Below are 20,117 nucleotides of genomic sequence, written 5' to 3'. Positions count from 1 at the left end.
AGGGTTTGTTATCTTCGTTTTAGCCACAGCGGGTGTTCAAGGTCTCAGCTCAAAGATGTTTTTGTATGGAAAAATACCCAGGTTTGTGAAATGATGAGTTTCGTTTCTGAGTAAGTTTCGTTTCACGGTGGGCTTCAGCACCGCCTTTTCAACAGTATAAATGGCCAGCCTCTATTGTACTTCTTCGTACTTTCTGGGTGATCATAGCTACTGGCTAGGTCACGTCGGTTTGTACCCAAGAGCTCTTGTTCATAAAGCCTTCGAAAAGCAATCCATGGTTTGGGTCGTATTCATTTCTCTAATCGAGCTATCGAGGTAATACTTGTCTTGGGAGTTCAAACTTGAGCTTCCCTGACAACAGTGGCACCTCTACTTATGAAATTAATTGGTTCTGGAAGTAGTTTTGTAAACTGACAATTCCATGAGGAGAGACGGGTTTTCCATGTAAATACCCTAATCTGTTCCAAGCCCCCTAAAATTCAGACAAATCTTTTACAAAAATGCATCAAAATATGCAACAAATACTTGTTACAATTAGATTATTGCATAATAAATTTAAAATGAGTGTTTTGCATTATGAAAAAGACAAAGAATAAAAGCTAATACACCTATGTAAAGCTGTCGGAACATCTCATGTCATGAAGAGGATGCTTGGATGCAAGGCAATAGTCAATGGCACAGCAGCTATAATTATATTATGTTCATACAGTCCATACTGCATTTTTGCCTTTCGTATCCTGAAATTTCTTTCGTAACAAGAAGCGACATTGTCACGTTGAGGTGTAACTTTAAAATTCTTTATGTAGAGGCGTTCGTAAGTAGAGGTCCAATTGTAATACAATAAATAATTCTGGATTTCCAATCAAGAAGCATGAGGGACCGGACAAACCTGAACCACTCATCAAACTTTCACGCTACAAAAAAAAGGTGGAATACATTGGTTTTAGTTGTGCTCACCCTCTTGGACTGTGTCGAAGGAAAAAGACCGTGGCCAATAATGACCAAATTGGAACATTTTCAGCAGAAATTGCTTGTTAAGTCAAGAGGACAAGAGATGAAGGAACCAACTTTGGAAATACCGACCAATTTCACCATGAGATCAAGGATTGATGCAAGGTCTCATATCTATTAATGAATCATTCTAACTAGACAAGCACTTCATTTTGTAGTTGGGTCTTTAGTATAGAGACTGAACTCACTAAATGGCTTTTCTGACAGATGATAGATAGTCCTCTAAACTCTTTCGCAATGCACAAAATATCATTAAAAAATACATACTGTACGTGTACAAATATTCTATTTTATTTCCTTTACTCCACAAAAAAGGCACATTTTGCCACAACTACTCCCACAATCAAGGATTTGCATAGGGACGGTAGGGACATGACACTACCAACTTTTCAGGATGCTCAAATTGTCTCCACCAACTTTTAAGCAACCTCATTGGCATTATGAGTTCAGTTATATAGGTAACTTAGATTCTTTCCATATGTTGTATGGATAGAATCGACCCTACCATTATTAAGTGAATTACTTTCATTATGTTCATGATAACATTAATCCCCTTTTTACTTGCAGAATGTGCCAGTCCATTTTTTCCCACAAACACACGTTTTATTGGCTGATGACATGACCCCTCCCTTCCACACACACGCACTCATTGCCCAGACAGAAATACATGTCGACAACATGCCACCTCCTCTGCCCCCTTCGACGACGAGGGATATTAGAATTTTATTTCGGCCAGCAGCAGCAGCAACCACTGTAAGTAATGTAAAAAGATGTCAAAGTTGTGGAGGTGGGGAACACACTACTAATTTTGCTAGTGAAAGTCCAACCTGCATCAGAGTTAGCATAACATTAAATTGTATTAATTTGCTAACCTGCAAAACTCGAGTAGGAAGCTGCTTAGAGAGGTGTCCTTCAGTATGTTTTCCACTGTTAACATTAATTGTGAGAAATGTGAACCGAGGTGTAACCCCTTTTCCCCAATTTTCATTTTTGTTTTATTTATATGGTCCTAAAGCAGCTCAAATCTTTCATTTTTTTGTTGAGTTTTTTTGTGTTTGTGTACAAAAGCAGCAGTGTTTTAACTGAAGGAAGGTTCCATTAGTATTTATTTTTGGTATTCCCTAATTTTCTTCTGTTGTATTTAATTTTTTTATTTAGACAGACAATGTTGAATGGTCTTAAGACAATTTTTTATTTTTTGCATTCCTGTATAGTTAAAGAGATTGTGTATGTTAATATAATTTAAATTCTGTTCAAATATTGCAATTTAAATTTGCTAAACACAGACAAAAAAAAAAATCCTGACATTTTTTCTGGAAGTTTTCAAAATGTTTCTTTCGTAGTTTTGAAAACAAAGGTTTGAATTGAACGATGTATCACTAGAACTAATACATGTGAAAGTTAGTATAGGTCAGTACAGATTTATTTTATATTGATCATTTAGCCTATTAATTAGTTAGGTTCATATTCGTCAGAAATGTATCACCCAGTCTGTTTGGTCTTATTAATGTCTCGTCTCCAGCAAAAAGTGTACCTGCAGGTTATGCTGTTATATCGTCCCTACCAAAGTGGAGACCAAACCTATGCCCTTGCCCACAATATACCCATTCTTGCAATGGCCTCTGTCCCTGCTGCTGCAAACCCTGATTGTCTTCAGTTAGCCCCATCTGTTCTCAGTTCACCTAGTGGACCAGCCAATAGCACTGTTTCACTCTACAATTAACCTGTGTACTTCAAGCCATGGTTTTGACTTCTTTCTGTCCTGCCCAGGTAACTCGACCTGCATTCTGTTTTTGGAACCCCAAATTCTGCCTAACCCTCATATGTACTGTTGCCTTCTTTCACCTGCCCTACTGTTCCCTTCGATATAGAAAAACTGTCTAAACGCAACGCATTTGTGGTCCTCCTCTGTCAGGTCTGTGAAACATTCTAATGTGCTACTGTTCTTTTTTGTTACAGAGATACTTCAATTTCTGGAAACGGCATAGACGCATGTGAAATGCATTTACCAATTTATCACACAATACACTCAATCATCCCTGAATCATAGCGGTTAGATAACCTTCAGGACTGTATTACATGTAGGACACTATCAGTTTGACTACCATTATGCACAGTATGTCGCATATATCTTTTATCTCATTCAATGTGAAGGGCTTCTGGGCGCAAGCGAAAAGATTTGAGAAAACATCACAAAGCTGAAGGCAGACTTTTTTGTCATGCAAAAAACCCATTTATCAATCTGAAAAGAAGCTCACCACTATTCCAAATTTACAGAGGAGTAGCAATTATAACCCATAAGACAATACTGTATTTTTTACATTGGTTAACACAATAGCGGACCCGAGAGGCCAATACATTTTTATACTGGTTACAATATGTAATAGGTCATACACATTAGTGAATGTATACTCCCCGAACAATGACGATCCAGTCTTTCACGGTAAATAAATTATCGTTTCTCAATTATCTCTTTCGAACGGACTCAAAAATGGTTTCGCACACCCGGAACAGCCTGTTCTTGGAACCAGTGGGAGTTCTTGGTGCTCTATTCGGGTACTGCCTCTCAGGTAACCGGGGGATTTGGAATCATAGACACACATGTAATCCCCTGGGCCTGCTTTCTCTCCTTTCTGGGCTTTTTGTCTTTACCTCTGCCCCTCTCTTGCTCAGGTCATTATTTAAATTGTGGGAGGAAAAGAAAAACCCTCTCAAAAAACTGGGGACGACACCATCCAGATTATATCTGGCAGTCGGCAGTCCATGGTGGAATACAGAAAGGACAGCCCTGCTGTACGTATCAACATGACAATATTCCCAAAATGTCATTCTGCCATTAGGTTGTGTCTGGTTGGAAGCCCTTCTACGTGAGTATGACTCAACACATATTTGTTGAAGGGTTCAAGTTTTTTCTTTCAAAAAGCCACCTTGGGAAACGTTTGTGCATGAAATCGCGAATAGAAAATCAGCTAAAAAAATACCAACAAATTGAGAAAATCAATGTTGATGCATGAAAATGAATGCAACCTTTTTGAATAGCCTCTTCTTACTAAAATTGTAAAAATCCAACATTAGTTTCCACACAATGTCGGAAGTTAAATGGGTCATGTAATTTTTTTTTTTTTAATTATATATTAATTATATTAAAACCATTTCTTAAGGAGGATTTATGATGCGTTCTTGTTCTTTTTTCTCCCAAATCACGTTGCCACGATGGGGTGCATGCCACCATATGTGAATTTAATTTTGCTTGATGGGAAGAAGCATTATAGAGCTATATTTTGTGAGCAACGTACTTTGAATGGAATCTTCTTGTCTTTTGTTTTGCCGAACAGTCTGTTCAGTAGCTCTAAGAAAAGATGAGGAAAGCCATATTGATGTCGAACTACAAAACTAGAGCTTTTGAGTCATGCTTACTCCAGTTTGCAGTTGAGATTTGTGTATGACGTTTAATTAAATGCTTAGTAGAGTGTTTTAGGAGTGTTGTTCTATAATTGAGTACCCAAAGCATTTAATATATAAAACAGCTAAATAAAACCAAAGAATAAGAAAAACACTTTAAATTTTTTATCAAATGTACGAGGAAGTAAAAATACAAGCGAAAATGGGAAAAATTACATGTGTAGTGGCAGATATGTCACAAAGTGCTTGTGAGCCTTTCCAGGAGTACAACCAGAATGACTCACCAGTCAGTCGCAGGCATCATCAAAGTAATACTGTGAAATAATTCATCCGGGAGAAAAATATCGATGTATACACTATAAATATACATATCAGTTGTAAATGTAACAAAAAGGAATGACACATTGTAAAACTGGTGTAACAGAATTTTGGGAACATATGTCCTCTTCGTCTTTGGTCACAGGCAGTTGTGTCTGTAAAGAGAGGTAAAAGCAATGGCATATCAAGCTAACATAGTGAATGATGTTATGCATAGTAAAGTCATCTATTGTAATGGACAGATGTACAAACCTGAGCATATCTCTTTCAGGAAACATTCTTTATATGTGACGTGTAATAGGACCATGGTTCAGGAACATACACTAAGCCCTGGTATTTTTTGCGTAGCACGGGGTCATTCCATAGGAAGGCAACCCATAAAACTACTAGAAGCACAGTAAAACAGAAACTATAGAACAAGAAAAGTCCATTGCTGTCCGGGTTCAAGCCAATATGCCTTTGATGAATCACCATGGCTACCATTGCAAAGAAGGTGAGGAGAAAGAGTTCAGTGATTTGTCCTTCTGTGACCAAGTACCTGCAGTGGGGAGAAAAAAAGAAAGAATCTGAAGCCACAAGACCACATCAAATAAAGTCAACCTGAACAAGAGAACAAACAATTCTCACTCAACATTAAATGATGTTCAAAAATCCCATCATGTTTGACCTTGGAAGTTTCCCTTGCATACTGTTTTTCATTGTGATGTGGCAAGTGTAAAAAACCTTGCAGCTTTTTTGTAATACATTGGCCTATTACTCAAACCGTTATTCGTGCTTCTGCAATGGGAAAAACGAGTGGCAATACATCTTTCATACACCTTTCTGTCATGTGTCATTGGCAGAAGCCTACAGCATAGACTGGGACAGAGCACCTGACTGCAGTAACTTGCAACATCCACAATGTCTTTAACATGTTACCTTCTATACCAGGGGTGGGCTAACTATTCCACAAAGGGCCGCAGTGGGTGCGGGTTTTTGTTTATACCCATCATGAGGACAGCCTTTCACCAGTCTGGTTTCTTACAAGTGCAATCAGTTGATTGCAGTCAGGTGCTCCTTGTTTCCACTGAAACCTCATTGGTTATACTGTGTGTGCTGAATCAGTTGGAACAAAGACCAGGACCCACTGCGGCCCTCGAGGACCGGTTTGCCCACCACTGTTCTATACTAAACACAGGTACAATGCTGCTCAATAAGTCAATATATTTTCTAAGTGTATAGAAATTGTCAATGGATGATGCGCCATCATATACTGTAGCTCCTTTGGGTGCAGCATTGTGGAGCTCATTCTCGAGATCGCCCTTATAATATTCAAAATAATAATAATGCACTGAATTAATGTAGAGCTATTCTAAACAGTCGAAAACACTTTACATTAATATTGTATTATTCGCTCACTCTCTTGCATTCACAAACCGATGGATGGCTGCTGCCATGCAAGGTGTTTGGTTGAGGGATCACACTCCTCAGCCTCCCTGGTAAAGTCTATTCAGGGATGCTGGAGAGGAGGGTCCATCGGGAAGTTGAATCTCTGATTAAGGAGAGCAGTGTGGTTTTCATCCCAGCCGTGGAACAGTGGACCAGCTCTACACCCTCGGCAGGGTCCTCAAGGGTGCATGGAAGTTCGCCCAACCAGTCTACATGTGTTTTGTGGATGGAGAAAGCGTTCGACAAGGTCCCTCAGGGAGTCCTGTTGGGGGTGCTTCGAGAGCGCATGGTACCGAGGCCCTTGGTAAGGGTTGTTCAGTCCCCGTACAACTGGTGTCAGTTTGGTCCGCTTTGCCAGCGGTACGTCGAATTCGTTCCCAGTGGGGGTTGGACTCGGCCAAGGTTGCCCTTTGTCATCGATTCTGTTCATAACTTTTATGGACAGAATTTTTAGGTGCAGCCGATGCGTTGAGTGAGTCCAGTTTTGTGCTCTCTATGCTTTTTGCAGATAATGTGGTGATGTTGTCTTCATCAAACTGTGATCTCAAACTCTCACTGGAGCGATTCGCACCCGATGTGATGAAGATCAGCACCTCCAAATCCGACACCATGATTCTAAGTCAGAAAAAGGTGGCGTGCCCTCTCCGGGTCGGGGATGAGATCCTGCCCCAAGTGAAGGAGTTCAAGCATCTTGGAGTCTTGTTCACAAGTGAAGGCAGGAGGAAGCGGGTAATCGACTGGCGGATTTGTGCAGCGTCTGCAGTGATGCGTTCTCTGCACCGGTCCGTAGTGGTGAAGAAGGAGCTGAGCCAAAAGGCGAAGCTCTTGATTTAACAGTCGATCTATGTTCCTACCCTCACCTATGGTCATGAGCTGTGGGTTGTGACCGAAAGAACAAGATCCCAGATACAAGCGGTCGAAATCAGTTTCCTCTGCAGGGTGTCCAGGCTCTCCCTTAGAGATAGGGTGAGAAGCTCGGGCATCCGGGAGTGACCCTGGGTCAAGCTGCTACTCCTCCGCGTTGAGAGGAGCCAGCTGAGGTGGCTCGGGCATCTGTTTCGGTGCCTTGGAGAGGTGTTCCGGGCAGGACACGCTGGAAAAACTGTCTCTAGGTTGACCTGGGAACACCTTGGGATGCCGGCGGAGCTGGTTGAAGAGGCTGGGGAGAGGGAAGTCTGGGCTTCCCTGCTAAGGCTGCTGCCCCCGCGACCAGACCCGGGATTAAGCGATAGATGGATGGATGGTATCATATTTGTTAAATATCTTTAGTTTTACATCACAGGCAGACTTGCCATTAGGCAATTTTCTATGACCTTGAGATTTCAATGACTAATAAAAATCATAGTTTTGTGTGATTCAAACAAATTGCTTGCTTAAATCCATCAAAACTCATGATCGATAATTCATCTATGGTGTTATTGTTTTAAGTGCTTTCCATTCTATTATTTGGTGGTGTACAATTAATATTTTATAATTTGTATATATTAACTTAAACCTACCTAATGTTTCAACCTTTTTTTACAGTGACATTGTGTGCATAACAGACAAGAGCTCTTGCCAGCCAGTAGCACTGCTATCAGTGTCAGGTGAAGGGGATGCAGTAAAGGTGAAGAATGATACACAGGGCGCTTTCCATCACGAAGATGTGAGTACTGAAACGCTTGAAATGGTAAACTACAAAATAAAAATATATTTTATTCTTACTACTTATACGCATAGTTTACTTGTTAGTTGAATGTTATCTACTACAGACAATGTGAGCATATTCTTCAATTTCTCATTAGTAAACATTAACATTCAAAACAGTAGTAGTAGTATATGGAGGGTCTGACTCAACATCATGTGCCAGGGGACAAAAATAAATCAATATGTCATCTTTTGAAGATCATGAGGAATAACTGACCAGTAATAGAGTGCGCTGGGTGCAAGTAACAGCTTCCCGGTGACTGGAATCTTCTGCTCTGAAGAATTTGTGAAACATCCAGTAAAGTAGATGAAGAGAATGATAAAGAAGGGAATATACCTAAAACATCAAATATTGTACTGGTCAACTACACAAGAGTATTTTCCCTTTAAAAAGGAATAACTATGCAGTTTTACATACAGTATGTGCCTTATGCACTCATTGTTGTACTTCTCATGTATCACTGATGTACTGAGATTTCAAATCTTCATACCGTGCCCATTGAATATTCTAGTTTACAGTTATGTTTAGTGTTTTTGGGTCCCCCTAACTTGTCAAAACATCATTGAGCAATACATTCATTCTCTATAATGATCAACATCACATACCACATTAAATGTCCCAGATGTTCATCATAATAATACAGCAGCTCAAATGAGTCAATCTGTAAATAAACAAGAGGTTGGAATCATTAAAAACACTCACAAAAGACACGTTTCCTCTGATGACTGTAAGTTGGGTGGCATGGATCAGTGGTGGATCAGCCATTTTCCAACAGAAAGATGTGTGCAATTGCAACCATGTCAGAGTATCCACAAGCAAGATACTGAACACTCTTTTGCTCCCGATGCTGCCTCATCATCAATAGGTGAATAAGCAGGCATTGTCAACGTGCTTTGAATACTTTGAAAACTGGAAAACCACTATTGAAGTGAATGCAGCATCATTAGTTCTCCCTTGAGCAACAGTGACACCTACTGCACGTTCCCTTTTGTGCGTACTGATCTATGTGGCTGTAGACAAACAAATGATTAATGAATTATATTTTCATCAGAGTTATTAAATAAATTTACAAGGATTTTACTGGCTAAAAAAACTCATCAAAATCCAAAAAGAAGATCTCCTACACTAATTCACAGTTATTGGAGAAGAACACTAACAGAGAGGGCAGTGAATCCTGATTTACCTGCTATATCATTTTCCGCTCCGCTTATTCTTATGAGGATAGCTGCGGTGCTGGAGCTTATCCCCACTAACTTTGGGCAGCAGGCAGGTTGCACCCTGAATTGGTTGTAAATTCTAAATTTAATAAGTCCACAAAACACTGGGGAACCAACCTACTTTCGTAGGACAAATGAAGGGTACAAGGCAAGGTGTGACTAGGAGCAACAAAGCACTTGCTTAAAGGGTATTAAAACACTAAGGGGCTGTGAGGTATCTAGAGCAGGGGTTCCCAACCTATTCCACTAAGGCACACTGTGGGTGCAGGATTTCATTCTTACCAAACAAGATGACAACACTTTTTCCCCAATCTGGTGTTTTACAAGTGCAATCAGTTGATTGCAGTCAGGTGTGGCTTGTTTTAGCAGAAGCCTCATTGGTTCTACTGTCTCTGCTGGATCGGCTGGAACAAAAACCAGGACCCACAGTGTGCCTTGAGGACTGGGTTGAAAACCCCTGATCTAGAGAACCATTATGTGGCAAGATAACAAATATTAATAAAGTTAACCAAAAAATAAATTGCATTCATGAGCAATTATCGAAAATAGATCGAAAATTACGAACAATTCCGAAAGTATTCCGGAAACAGCCGAATGGGGTGGAGACGTCATAACAAGGAAACAAAAGGTCGAGGCAGGTGCCATCGTTGTTTATCGACGAGACAGATGCATTTGTCTTTTATCAAAAAATCGCAAAAATGGTTCAAACCTGTCATGCTATGTGGTTTACAAATAGCCATTTGTCGCAATGTAGTACCCATGAGTTCTCGAACACGAGAAAAAGAGCTGGACTACGCAGACAGTGAGTAAAGTTCGTCAGTGCTAAGAGTGCTAATTTTGCAGACCCAGCCTCCGGTGTTGTGCCGAAAAATAGCCGCCCCGCGTTGATTTATTTGATTTGTTTGTTTGTTTGTTTGTTTGTTTTATTATTGAGCGCCCACACGTCACTCGTACAGCTTTTTCTTATCAATCGATGGACATGGAAACGATTTTCTTGTACAGTGAATATATGTATTATTTTACTCTGCTTGAACTAATAAATGTCATACCTGTGTGATTGTCATTGAGATATGGTCGTGAAAACCTGTAGACTAATACATTTCTGTTCAAAGATGGTTATGTAGCCCAGTCCACGATTTGTTACTAAAATAAAGTACTAGTATTTTGTCTAATTTATTTATTTAAAACTTATTTTACAGTCGTAAATCCATTACTGTAATGCGTCCCTGAAAACATTTGATGTTTTCACCTCAATAAAGCGTTATAAATAAGCGTTCCCGTCGAGGGGACATTTCACGTGGGGCGGCTATTTTTCGGCACAACACCGGCACGGTTTTGTGTGGTGCGCATTTTACACCTGAAAGCTATACGAACTATGGACAAATGAAATCAGGTTTTGCGAAAAAATTGCTGCTGAAAGCAGATGCGGTGCCCACCTACACACGCAGCCACCTAAATCTCCCGAGATATCAAGAAAGAGGACGATGACTTGCTCTGATGAGACCACCCCACCACCCCAGGCAAAGCAAAGGAGGGAAATATCACGCATTGGATATAGGACTGGACACATGTATAAATTATCGCTCGTAAAATATATAGAACAAATCCTCTAATCCCATTCATATTTGTGTCGGTTGGCAGAGCGAAAACCGATGATAGCACAATAAATGATCATTATTCTATACATTATTTTGCGGTCACGGTGTATCAGCTTCACAAAAAGAAATGCAAAACAAACCATTCGGTGTTTCTGTTGCCGCCGGTGTTTCATCAGTGTGATTGCTCCCCTCAATGATCCTTTCATTAGGCCGCATTGGCTTTCGTTTGGGCTCAAGTTGATAACCCAAAACACCAAAGAATGAATATATAAGAATAAATTTAAAAGGCATGTGTTTATGGATAAATGATGGAATATTAGCATTTCCCCAGGTGTTGTCATACCCTTTAAGAGGGAAATATTTAGAGAAGTTTAGAGAAATATATTTTTTTCGCAGCAGATATTGTAGTTATGGTTCCCCTAGGGAGGCAATCAGGGCTTGAAGTGCCCCCCCCCCCTTTTTTTTTTATGCTTGCCTGTGGCAAATTTCAGTACTCTCTTTGGTCAAGTGCACCCAAATTTTTGCTTTCGAGAGGCAAATATTCACTTGATTTTACTTTGTCCGGACTTTGACCATAACATGTTTTTAATAGCCAGATGCGGCGATAAGGAATTTGAATGTTAGTACAAACATTGTGGTTAGGGCAAACCTTGAACATTTGTCATTGCACACTTGGCAACCAATCAACCCCTCTCCGCGCACCTCAGAACATAGCAAACAAGCATCTAAGGCTAGGTTCATACCGCAGGTCTTAATGCACAAATCCGATTTTTTTGTTATATCTGTTTTTTGGCGTCCCCGTTCAGACTGCCTTTGTCCATTGAGCGCGTTCAAGTATTATGCATGCGCACTAACTCGCATTCTGATACACGCTGACCACACTGACCTGCATGAGCAGAAGCATCAAAACATCAAAACAAATGACTACCCTTGCTGGCTCTGCATCATTCTAGGGTGATCATATTTTGATTTCCTAAAAGAGGAATTCCCGTTTAGTCTTACATTCAAAGTTTATATGAATTGAAAGAACGCATGCACCGTATGTGTGTGTGTCGTGCATGCAGGCACACACATACGGTCGGTTTGCCCTGACTCTCAGCCATGTAAGCAATATTGAAATACAGTGCTGCTCATTTACCACACTGATAGAAAACCGAGCATTCTCAGGCTTGACCCCCCCCCCATTTTATTTTTTTCTGACTGTTGTACAGCCCGCATTTTCCTAAAAAGGCGACTTCAAGCTAGGCGCTAATGCTAATGTACAGCTACATCGCTGCCATCCTCCGTGCCTCTCGTTCTTTGCTGACGTAATTGCTGCATGAATTCTGATTTGGGGGACTTGCCAGTTCAGACCGCAGCTACATTCTGGAAAAATGTGACCCAGATCGGATTTTAACCACATACAAAAGTGATCCAGATCGGATTTCATATGGTCCACTTACTTTTATGTGACCTGTCCCATTCAGACCGTCAAACTAATGCCTCACTCGAGTCGGAAAAAGACCAAAAAAATCAGATTTGTGCATTAGGACCTGCGGTATGAACCTAGCCCAGTGGTTCTTAACCTTGCTAAGGGTACCAAACCCCACAAGTTTTCCATTTGGATTCACCAAACCCTTCGGAACTAGATAATAAAGCTTTTTTTTTCAGATTCAAAACCAATATATCTAAACTAGCAAGCTAATAGTTTAGAAAATTCATCTTCAAAATTCTTCTCATTTGGACAGCATGTTTTATAAACAGGTCAAAATTCAACACCACACGACCCATTGTTCTGTTGTATTCCCTCATACCAAGTGAGAGTCAACCTTCCACTGAGCCAACCAGTTCCTCCTCCCATCAGATCAAATGACTTGCAGTTAAAAGAAATGGATTAACCCTGTAAATCGGGAGCAAACCAGTACAAAACCTGGTCTAAAAAGCCACTTTGCCAAGATTTTATCAGCATACGAAAATAGGGATCTGGGTTTCTTTACCTTTCGCCGAACCCCTTAGACTTACACATCGAACCCAGGTTAAGAACCACTGACCTAGCCTAACATAATGTCTTGTATTAAAAAAGAAACTGAACTGTAAATCATTATTAATTATTTGATCCACTCGTAATAGTATCAGCACCTCACTTCGACAATCACGGAACAAGATGTTATGATTTATGTGATGGTATGTCAAAATCACATTAGTGCTTTGAACTGGCCCAATGTTAATTTAGAGAGGAATTTATTGGGGTATCTGTTGTTACAGTCACAGTTTTGAAATATGACTTATTTTATTGCAAACTATTGTGCAGACCTTCAAGCAAACATTCACAGAATAGAGGGAAATGATTTTACAAAGACGAAACGGTGGTTACACAGAAATAATCAGAGCCTTACCAGTGAGGCAGGTTTGAGGTCTCGAATGATTGGGTTTTCTCTGACTGAAAGATGGAGCTTGTAGCCACTCAAAATGAGTCTGTGGTTGATAGAGTCTCCCACAAGGTGGATGCTGGCTCCCATGACAAAAGTGATGATGCAGAGGTAGACTACTGGGCGAGGTAGTGACTTTGGACTTCGCTCAACCAACTGACAGGGAAAATGAGAATTAACAAAAAGTCAGTAATTTGTCTTTCAATTTCAATCTGTGATTTTTTTTCAAATCATTTCTCACTGAATATTTACAGCATATTATTGACAGCCCTTGCTATCAGAAGACAGATAAAATCCAAGAATTTTTTCACCTTACCTGAAGCATGAGGAAAGGTGTTATGACATTGTAGGCCATGTGGAAATAGTCTCCAGCACTTGGTTTGTTGAGGGGAAACCACTCAAGTGGGAGCATGATCTATGTACAGTATAGTGCACACAAAAAAATCTGACTGTGGATAATGTTTCCTAGAAATTTCAACATTAATACAGCAAATACAAATCACCGCAACGTGCACTGGCATTTGCTTACCATGACAATAGGCCGTCCAAAGTCTAGAATCCAATTCTGCAGTGTTAGGCAGAACCACAGGTCTAAATGAAAATCTTTCTTCTTCTGTGGCATGTTTTGCTTGCAAGCAAGTAGGCTGCTAAAACAGAGATACCAAGTTACACAAATTTCTGCACCACTACAGGTTATTTTTGGTTCTTTGGATCAAAGCAAGTCCTACCAAATTCTTGAAATATATATATCTTTTTAAAGATAATGTGTGGTCCACACAAAAATGCATGCAGTGGATTCTGATTCTCATGACTGTAGCTAATAATGTCAATTTCAACGCACTCAGTGTTTAACATCTTGTTAAATGACTGGCAAATACATGGGAACCACTAGATGAATGAAAATAAATAAGAAAAATAACACCTTCTGTTTTTGTATGCTTTGGTGAGATTTCTTTTTTTAGCTTTGTATAAACCTTTATGCATACAGTGCATCACAAAAGTGAGTACACCCCTCGCCTTTCTGCAGATATTCAAGTATATCTTTTCATGGGACAAGACTGACAAAATGACACTGTGACACAATGAAAAGTAGTCTGTGTGCAGCTTATATAAGAGTTAATTTATTTTCCCCTCACATTAAAGCCATTAATATCTAAACCCCTGTCAACAAAAGTGAGTACATCCCTTAGAAACTACATACATCCCTAAATGTCCAAATTGAGTACTGCTTGTCATTTTCCCTCCAAAATGTCATGTGACTCGTTACAGGGGTGCTGTCAGCATTGCTGCAGAGATTGAAAATGTGGGGGGTCGGCCTGTTAGTGCTCAGACCATACGCCGCACTCTACATCAAATTGGCGTGCATGGCTGTCACCCCAGGAGGAAGCTTTCCCTGAAGATGGTACACAAGAAAGCCTGCCAGTCTCATCAAACCATAGGACATGGTTCCAGTAATCCATGTGCTTTGCTGACATGTCTTCAGCAAACTGTTTGCGGGCTTGATGTTATTTTGAGGGGAAAATAAATGAACTCTTTTATATAAGTTGCCCACAGACTACTTTTCATTGTGTCAAAGTGTCATTTTGTCAGTGTTGTCCCATGAAAAGATATACTTAAATATCTGACAACATGCGAGGGGTGTACTTACTTTTGTGATACACTGTATATAGGAAATTCAATCGGCCCGTTTTGTTTTGGTAGTTACCAAATACATTACCTTAAACAAACTTGGGTTAAAAATATATTGCTCCACATTTTGGCCTTATCGAGTTTACATGACAAAAGAGGAGGAAACTAAATACGTATATTTTGTGTGTGGCTGATTCTTTTGAGTAGTATTTTTGACAATCAAATCAATGTAAATCAAATTCAAAGACTAGAGCACAAACCTATTATTCTCAAGTTAATGCATCATGAAAATTACGGGGAAAATGTATACTTAGGAAGATGTAATAAATTGTGATTGTGCTTAAGAGCTGCCTTTATCAGCCATCGACCAGTGTACAAATGTACAAAACATACTTTGATTTCAAAATGGGAAAAAAAGTATCGTGACAACATACAAAAGCTGAATTTCTTCTATGTAAAAGGAACAATTACCGCTGTCAGCGCTAATAAAAGGAACGCTTATTATTCTAGAGTCCAACACCAGGATGATGAGTTCATACAGTCATGTAGAAGGAACTTGACAGCTGTCAAGACCAAGAAAATGGGCACAAGCTAACACGGTAGTCAACTTCCGTTTTGTGTGTAAGGACATTCATTTTATTGTAATAATATAATACAACGAATTAATATTAGAATGTCCTACTGAGTGACAAACTGCAGAGCTGTACAAGAAAGTAACACGACGGTCAATTGTTTAGAGATCTTCAAGTTAGGTTTGGTTGCCTATCTGTCAAATCCTAGCATAACAGTGGTTGCCTATCCGTCAAATCCTAGCATAACAGTGTTACAGTCTCGTTCATACTACGCAAATTTTGCGTTACAGCGCTATAAAAAGAAACACAGCAAACATATATGTAATTAAAATCAACGCAAATAACTAGCTAAGTTATAGTTCAGACGTCAAGCGAATACGTTTTAGTGAGTTTAACTGTATTATACGAAAGGTAACGTGAGCAAAACATTTCACTCGAACCAACCTATCTTGAATATTTGTTTGATACGTCAAATCATGCTCCCGACGTCTCCGAAGTACCCGCATGTTTGACGTTGCTCTTGATTAAAAATACATATAATTACAAATATAAAGTGGAAGCCCAACTCGCATCTCCGGCCACAAATATACAGTATTATTGAATCCCACCACAGTTCTAGGCAGGATACGCCCCTTTGCAATATGATTGGATGATACATCCTGTAAACACACGCTACTGCATCCGGGAAAAAAACCGTATTTGATATGTTATTTTGTACAAATATAATATCTATTTTGAATGATGGTCTCGTTTCATGTTTGTGCGCATGCGAAAATAGTTTTTAGACATATTTTGTTTGGCCTATCCAACATTGAAGAACAAGAAATGGATAAAAGATATGTTATAAATCTTTTTAATTTTGGCCAAATTTCACATTCACTGTGCGAAATATGTGAATCAAAAACCAAATTTTCATGTTTTTGGAAAAATGTTTTCTTTAAATTCGGACGAAGTTTTTGTTTGAACCCCAAGGCATAAGGACAAAAAGACTTTGCAAACAAATTTTACACACAACTTGCAGCTTGTGTGTAAAATAACCCCGACCCTTTGATTTATCTTTTTTGTTGTTGTTGTTGTTTTTGTTGTCGTCGTAAATTTGTTGACTGTTTGTAAATTGTTCACCCCATGTTTGTATTTGTGTGAATAAAGTTTAATAAAAAATAATAAGAATAGTTTTTGTGCGCCGAAAGCAGCCGAAAGCAGCAGTCAATAATATTGCAATGGGGCATTTAGTGGGATTTATAAAAATAATAATAATGACAATAATGAGAAGAAGAATTATTCCTAATTCAGACAGTTGTTTTTACTATTTAAACAACATGCAATTCAAACAGACAACACAAAAAAGCACACTGATGCATGCAGTGTGGTTGTATACCAGTGGTGGTACACTTAAGTACATTTTTGTGTATCTGTACTTTAGTCAAATATGAAGTGGTACTTTTTACTTATACTTCACTACATTTTACAGCACGTATCGGAACATGTTACTCCACTGGTTTTCAAATTGTCGCCTGTGTTACACGTTAATTTTGTTTTTTTTTCTCATTGTGAAATGATAGTTGCGTTTTCATGCCTCCGGCGCAATCAATAAGTCCCGTGGATCTATTTCATGATTGAGCACTAGCGGCACCAACACGACTACAAGCAAGATTAGGCAGATGAACAACATATTGACCAATTAAAAACCAACAGTGAGAGCAGCGAGCTTTCATTGCTTGTTTTTTCCCAATCTGTCAGTCAATGAATTTTCTGGTTCTTTCTTTGAATATTGGCTTAGATCTCTTTATAAATATACGTATATCACATTTTTGCATCGGTAGAAAAACACTTTTACTTTTTACTTGTAAATTTTAAAGCCAGTACTTTTGTACTTTTACTTGACTAGATTTTTTCATACTTATAAGTAAGCATTTTTTGCCCCTGTATCTGTACTTGAGTAAAAAAAAAAAAAAAAAAAAAGTGAGTACTTCATCTACCACTCTTGTAATCATGGACGCCGTATTAATTAGGTGCACGAAGATGGCACCCACTGACGGAAGTGGACGCTCTGACTTCCGGTTCTTTGACAGCAGAGGGCAGGAGATATTTGAGAGCGAAACACTGCAACAACTGGGGAAAGAATTGGTAGGATTAGCCCTTTAAACATTAAGATGGGACAAGTTTCCTTTCAGGTAGTGCCCAAACTGCTTTGTGTGCCGTTGTGCGCTGTCTCGTCACGCTATATCAAAGAAATCAGCTTCCATACATCCCCTGTCAATGCTGCTGTCCTGTGGGTTGCCAACTCACTGAAAGCAAAATAAGGGACACCTCTCTGGTGAAGCCGGCCGGCCGTCAGTCTTTAGTTCTTTTTTTGTATGTATAAAGAGATTTTTTTTTTTTTTTCAGATTATTTGACTCAAACCTGACTTAGGTGGATGTGGACGTTATATTTACAGTATCTATCTGAAACTGTAAGAAATATTTATACTGTTCAGAAGGACGACACTGTCTATTTCTTTTTAGCAATCTACGTTGCTGAGTTTTATGGAAAATTTATCTATTCAGTGTAGTGTTTATTTCGTCAAAGACGACGACAACGAAAACATTTCATCAATGAACATATTTTTTCATGACGAGGACGCAACAATGACGGGCTGAAAACGCATCTTGAATGACTGTAATGAAACTGTGACGAAAAGATTGCCAATTTATGTCTGACAAGAATGGGATGAAAATGCACCATCGAACCTGTCATATGTTCACAATGCGTGACATTTGATTTGACATTTTGCTCTGAGTTTTTTTTGTACTCGTAGTTAGTCAGCCTGCTTCCGAGCCGTGTTTTGTGTGTCATTCACGTGACTTGCGCAAGACCCCACCCTCCCCCGAGGCAGTGCACATGAGCAGTGATCTCACATTATTTAACAATGGCAGTTGCAACGGCACAAGGATTTATGATCGCATTTTAACTATAATCTGACCGAAAGTAGCAATGCACTGTCGTCGTGGGACACAGAGGTGAAAGGTGTGGCCACATTGGTGGAAAAAAATACTACGAATCTGAAGCGGCACCTCCAAGTTCGACACGCTGACATTTATTCGAAGGTAAGTTGTTACAAGTCATTTTAAGATGTCGTAGATATAGGGGTTTTTTTCAGCAAATGGTCCGTTATCATTTTTATATGCATTTTTCACATTTTTGGTGTAAATGGAGTGCTGAGTTTAGGCTAATAGTTTATTTGCACTGTTATTATTAATAAGCCTTTGAAAGCAAACCATGTGCACCCTTTCTAACATCATGTTATGGGGAGAGCCTTTTAACCTGTATTTAGACTGTCTAAAACATGGTGTAAAGATGTATTGCTGTTCCCCATAGGTTTAAAATGACAGCAAATCTTAATTGACCTACATAAGGTTTGTACTTTGCAGCATATGTGTTTAAAAACTGACTGAACATCCCTCTGTTTAATAAACCCGTTGCTGTGTGCTGCATGGGATTATCATAAGAGTCACAGTTACGGAACCCAATTTTTTTTTCTTGATTGATAGTTAACTCGTTCAGTGGCATTGACGGTAATAGATGTCCCGTCGTTTGACTCTTTTCATCCTTCTGCTGTGAAGTTGACAGTTTGTAGACAGTTTGTAGGTTGGCAGCAAATATTAACATTCTTTGCCAGCCCTCCCACTTTTAATGATTAAGCCATCGCCCATATGTGTTGAATTACAACATGCATACTACTGTAAATAAATATTCAGATACTCTTGTCGTGTATGTAATGCTGAATGTTTTAATTGGATTTATATATGCATCCCTCTCCCTCCATCCAGATCCCTGAGGTCGAAATGCCTAAACAACAACAACAGGATACAGTCGTCTAGTGCAGCAGCTTTTGCCACAGTGTCCAAATACAAGCCAGACTCGTTGGAACAATGTGCCAAAGAAAATGCGCTTGCTCTTTGGATTGGGCGTACCGGGCTACCTGCTTTCACAGTACTGCAGTGCCAATTCAAATTGGACTTTTTCTGAGTGGGCCAGGAGTTGGTTATTAGTACTGCATTGTTTTACAGTTATCAGGGTTTGGCCTATTTCAAGTTCCAAACATGTTATGTATGCTTCCTTTATTTCCTTATAAGTTGTAAGCTACTTATGACTTTTACCTTCCTGCACAGCAGGAATTTTATTTTACTGCATTCATTGTGCAAATTTCCCCAAAATAAAGATAGTGTTGTGAAAGTAAGTGTTTACTTGTATGTCAATGTTCATTCGAAATTGTTGGAAACTGTTGGAAATTGCTGGACCTTTATTTATTCATTTATTTTTACTTTAACCTTGTGGATTGGTCAACTCATGCTAGACTAGATTTTTTGGGGGGGAGTTTTCATCAATTAAAAGTAGACTAAAACTGTTGAGTTTTCATCAACTAAAACTTGTTTAAATATTGGTCGATTAACACTAGACTATAACACATACACACATATGACTAAATGTGTCTAAGACTAATACGTTTTTCGTCAAAAAGACAAAGACTAAAATTAAAAGGGCTGGCCAAAACAACACTGATTCAGTGTAACTAGACTAAAAAATGTTTTGAGTTTTCGTCAATTAAAAGTTGTTTAAATATTGGTCGATTAAAGCTAGACTATAACATATTGTGAGATGACTAAATATGACTAAGACTAATATGTATTTTCGTCAAAAAGACTAAGACTAAAATTAAAAGGGCTGCCAAAAACAACACTGATTCAGTGTAACTACTCATCTATCAATTGTACCTGTTTAATATGGATGCAAGCAACGGAACGGACGCAAGGAATGACACCGACGCAAGCAACGGCACGGCAAGCAATTTGCATGGACACAAGCG

General features: G+C 39.1%; 1 protein-coding gene across 2 annotated transcripts; it reads right to left on the bottom strand.

Annotated features, from left to right (window-relative positions):
• Positions 1-1,514: 1,514 nt before the first annotated feature.
• Positions 1,515-15,873, bottom strand: LOC130918101 (ceroid-lipofuscinosis neuronal protein 6 homolog). Of its 2 annotated transcripts, none has more exons than XM_057840190.1 (8): positions 15,715-15,873; positions 13,599-13,716; positions 13,386-13,484; positions 13,037-13,225; positions 8,452-8,507; positions 8,063-8,182; positions 4,984-5,269; positions 1,515-4,886 (listed from the first exon to the last, which is right to left on the bottom strand). In XM_057840190.1, the coding sequence occupies exons 1-7, from the start codon at positions 15,774-15,776 to the stop codon at positions 4,999-5,001; spliced, it is 915 nt and encodes a 304-aa protein (XP_057696173.1). In that variant the 5' UTR covers positions 15,777-15,873; the 3' UTR covers positions 1,515-4,886; positions 4,984-4,998. The 2 variants fall into 2 exon arrangements, with proteins under 2 accessions (XP_057696173.1, XP_057697008.1); XM_057841025.1 differs by having other exon boundaries at positions 13,599-13,713.
• Positions 15,874-20,117: the final 4,244 nt, after the last annotated feature.

The sequence above is a fragment of the Corythoichthys intestinalis genome, chromosome 1 (genome assembly GCF_030265065.1).
Source record: "Corythoichthys intestinalis isolate RoL2023-P3 chromosome 1, ASM3026506v1, whole genome shotgun sequence".
NCBI classification, from domain to species: domain Eukaryota; kingdom Metazoa; phylum Chordata; class Actinopteri; order Syngnathiformes; family Syngnathidae; genus Corythoichthys; species Corythoichthys intestinalis.
The sequence above is the reverse complement of the archived record's forward strand: the minus strand, read 5'-3'. Positions and strand labels throughout refer to the sequence as shown.

Coding starts and splice junctions, on each gene's coding strand:
- LOC130918101 (XM_057840190.1), bottom strand. CDS start 15,776: ATGCGGGTACTTCGGAGACGTCGGGAGCATGATTTGACGTATCAAACA. Junction 8,508..13,036: donor ACCTCAAACCTGCCTCACTG/GTAAGGCTCTGA, acceptor GTTTATTTACAG/ATTGACTCATTTGAGCTGCT. Junction 5,270..8,062: donor CCCAGCGCACTCTATTACTG/GTCAGTTATTCC, acceptor TCCCCACTGCAG/GTACTTGGTCACAGAAGGAC.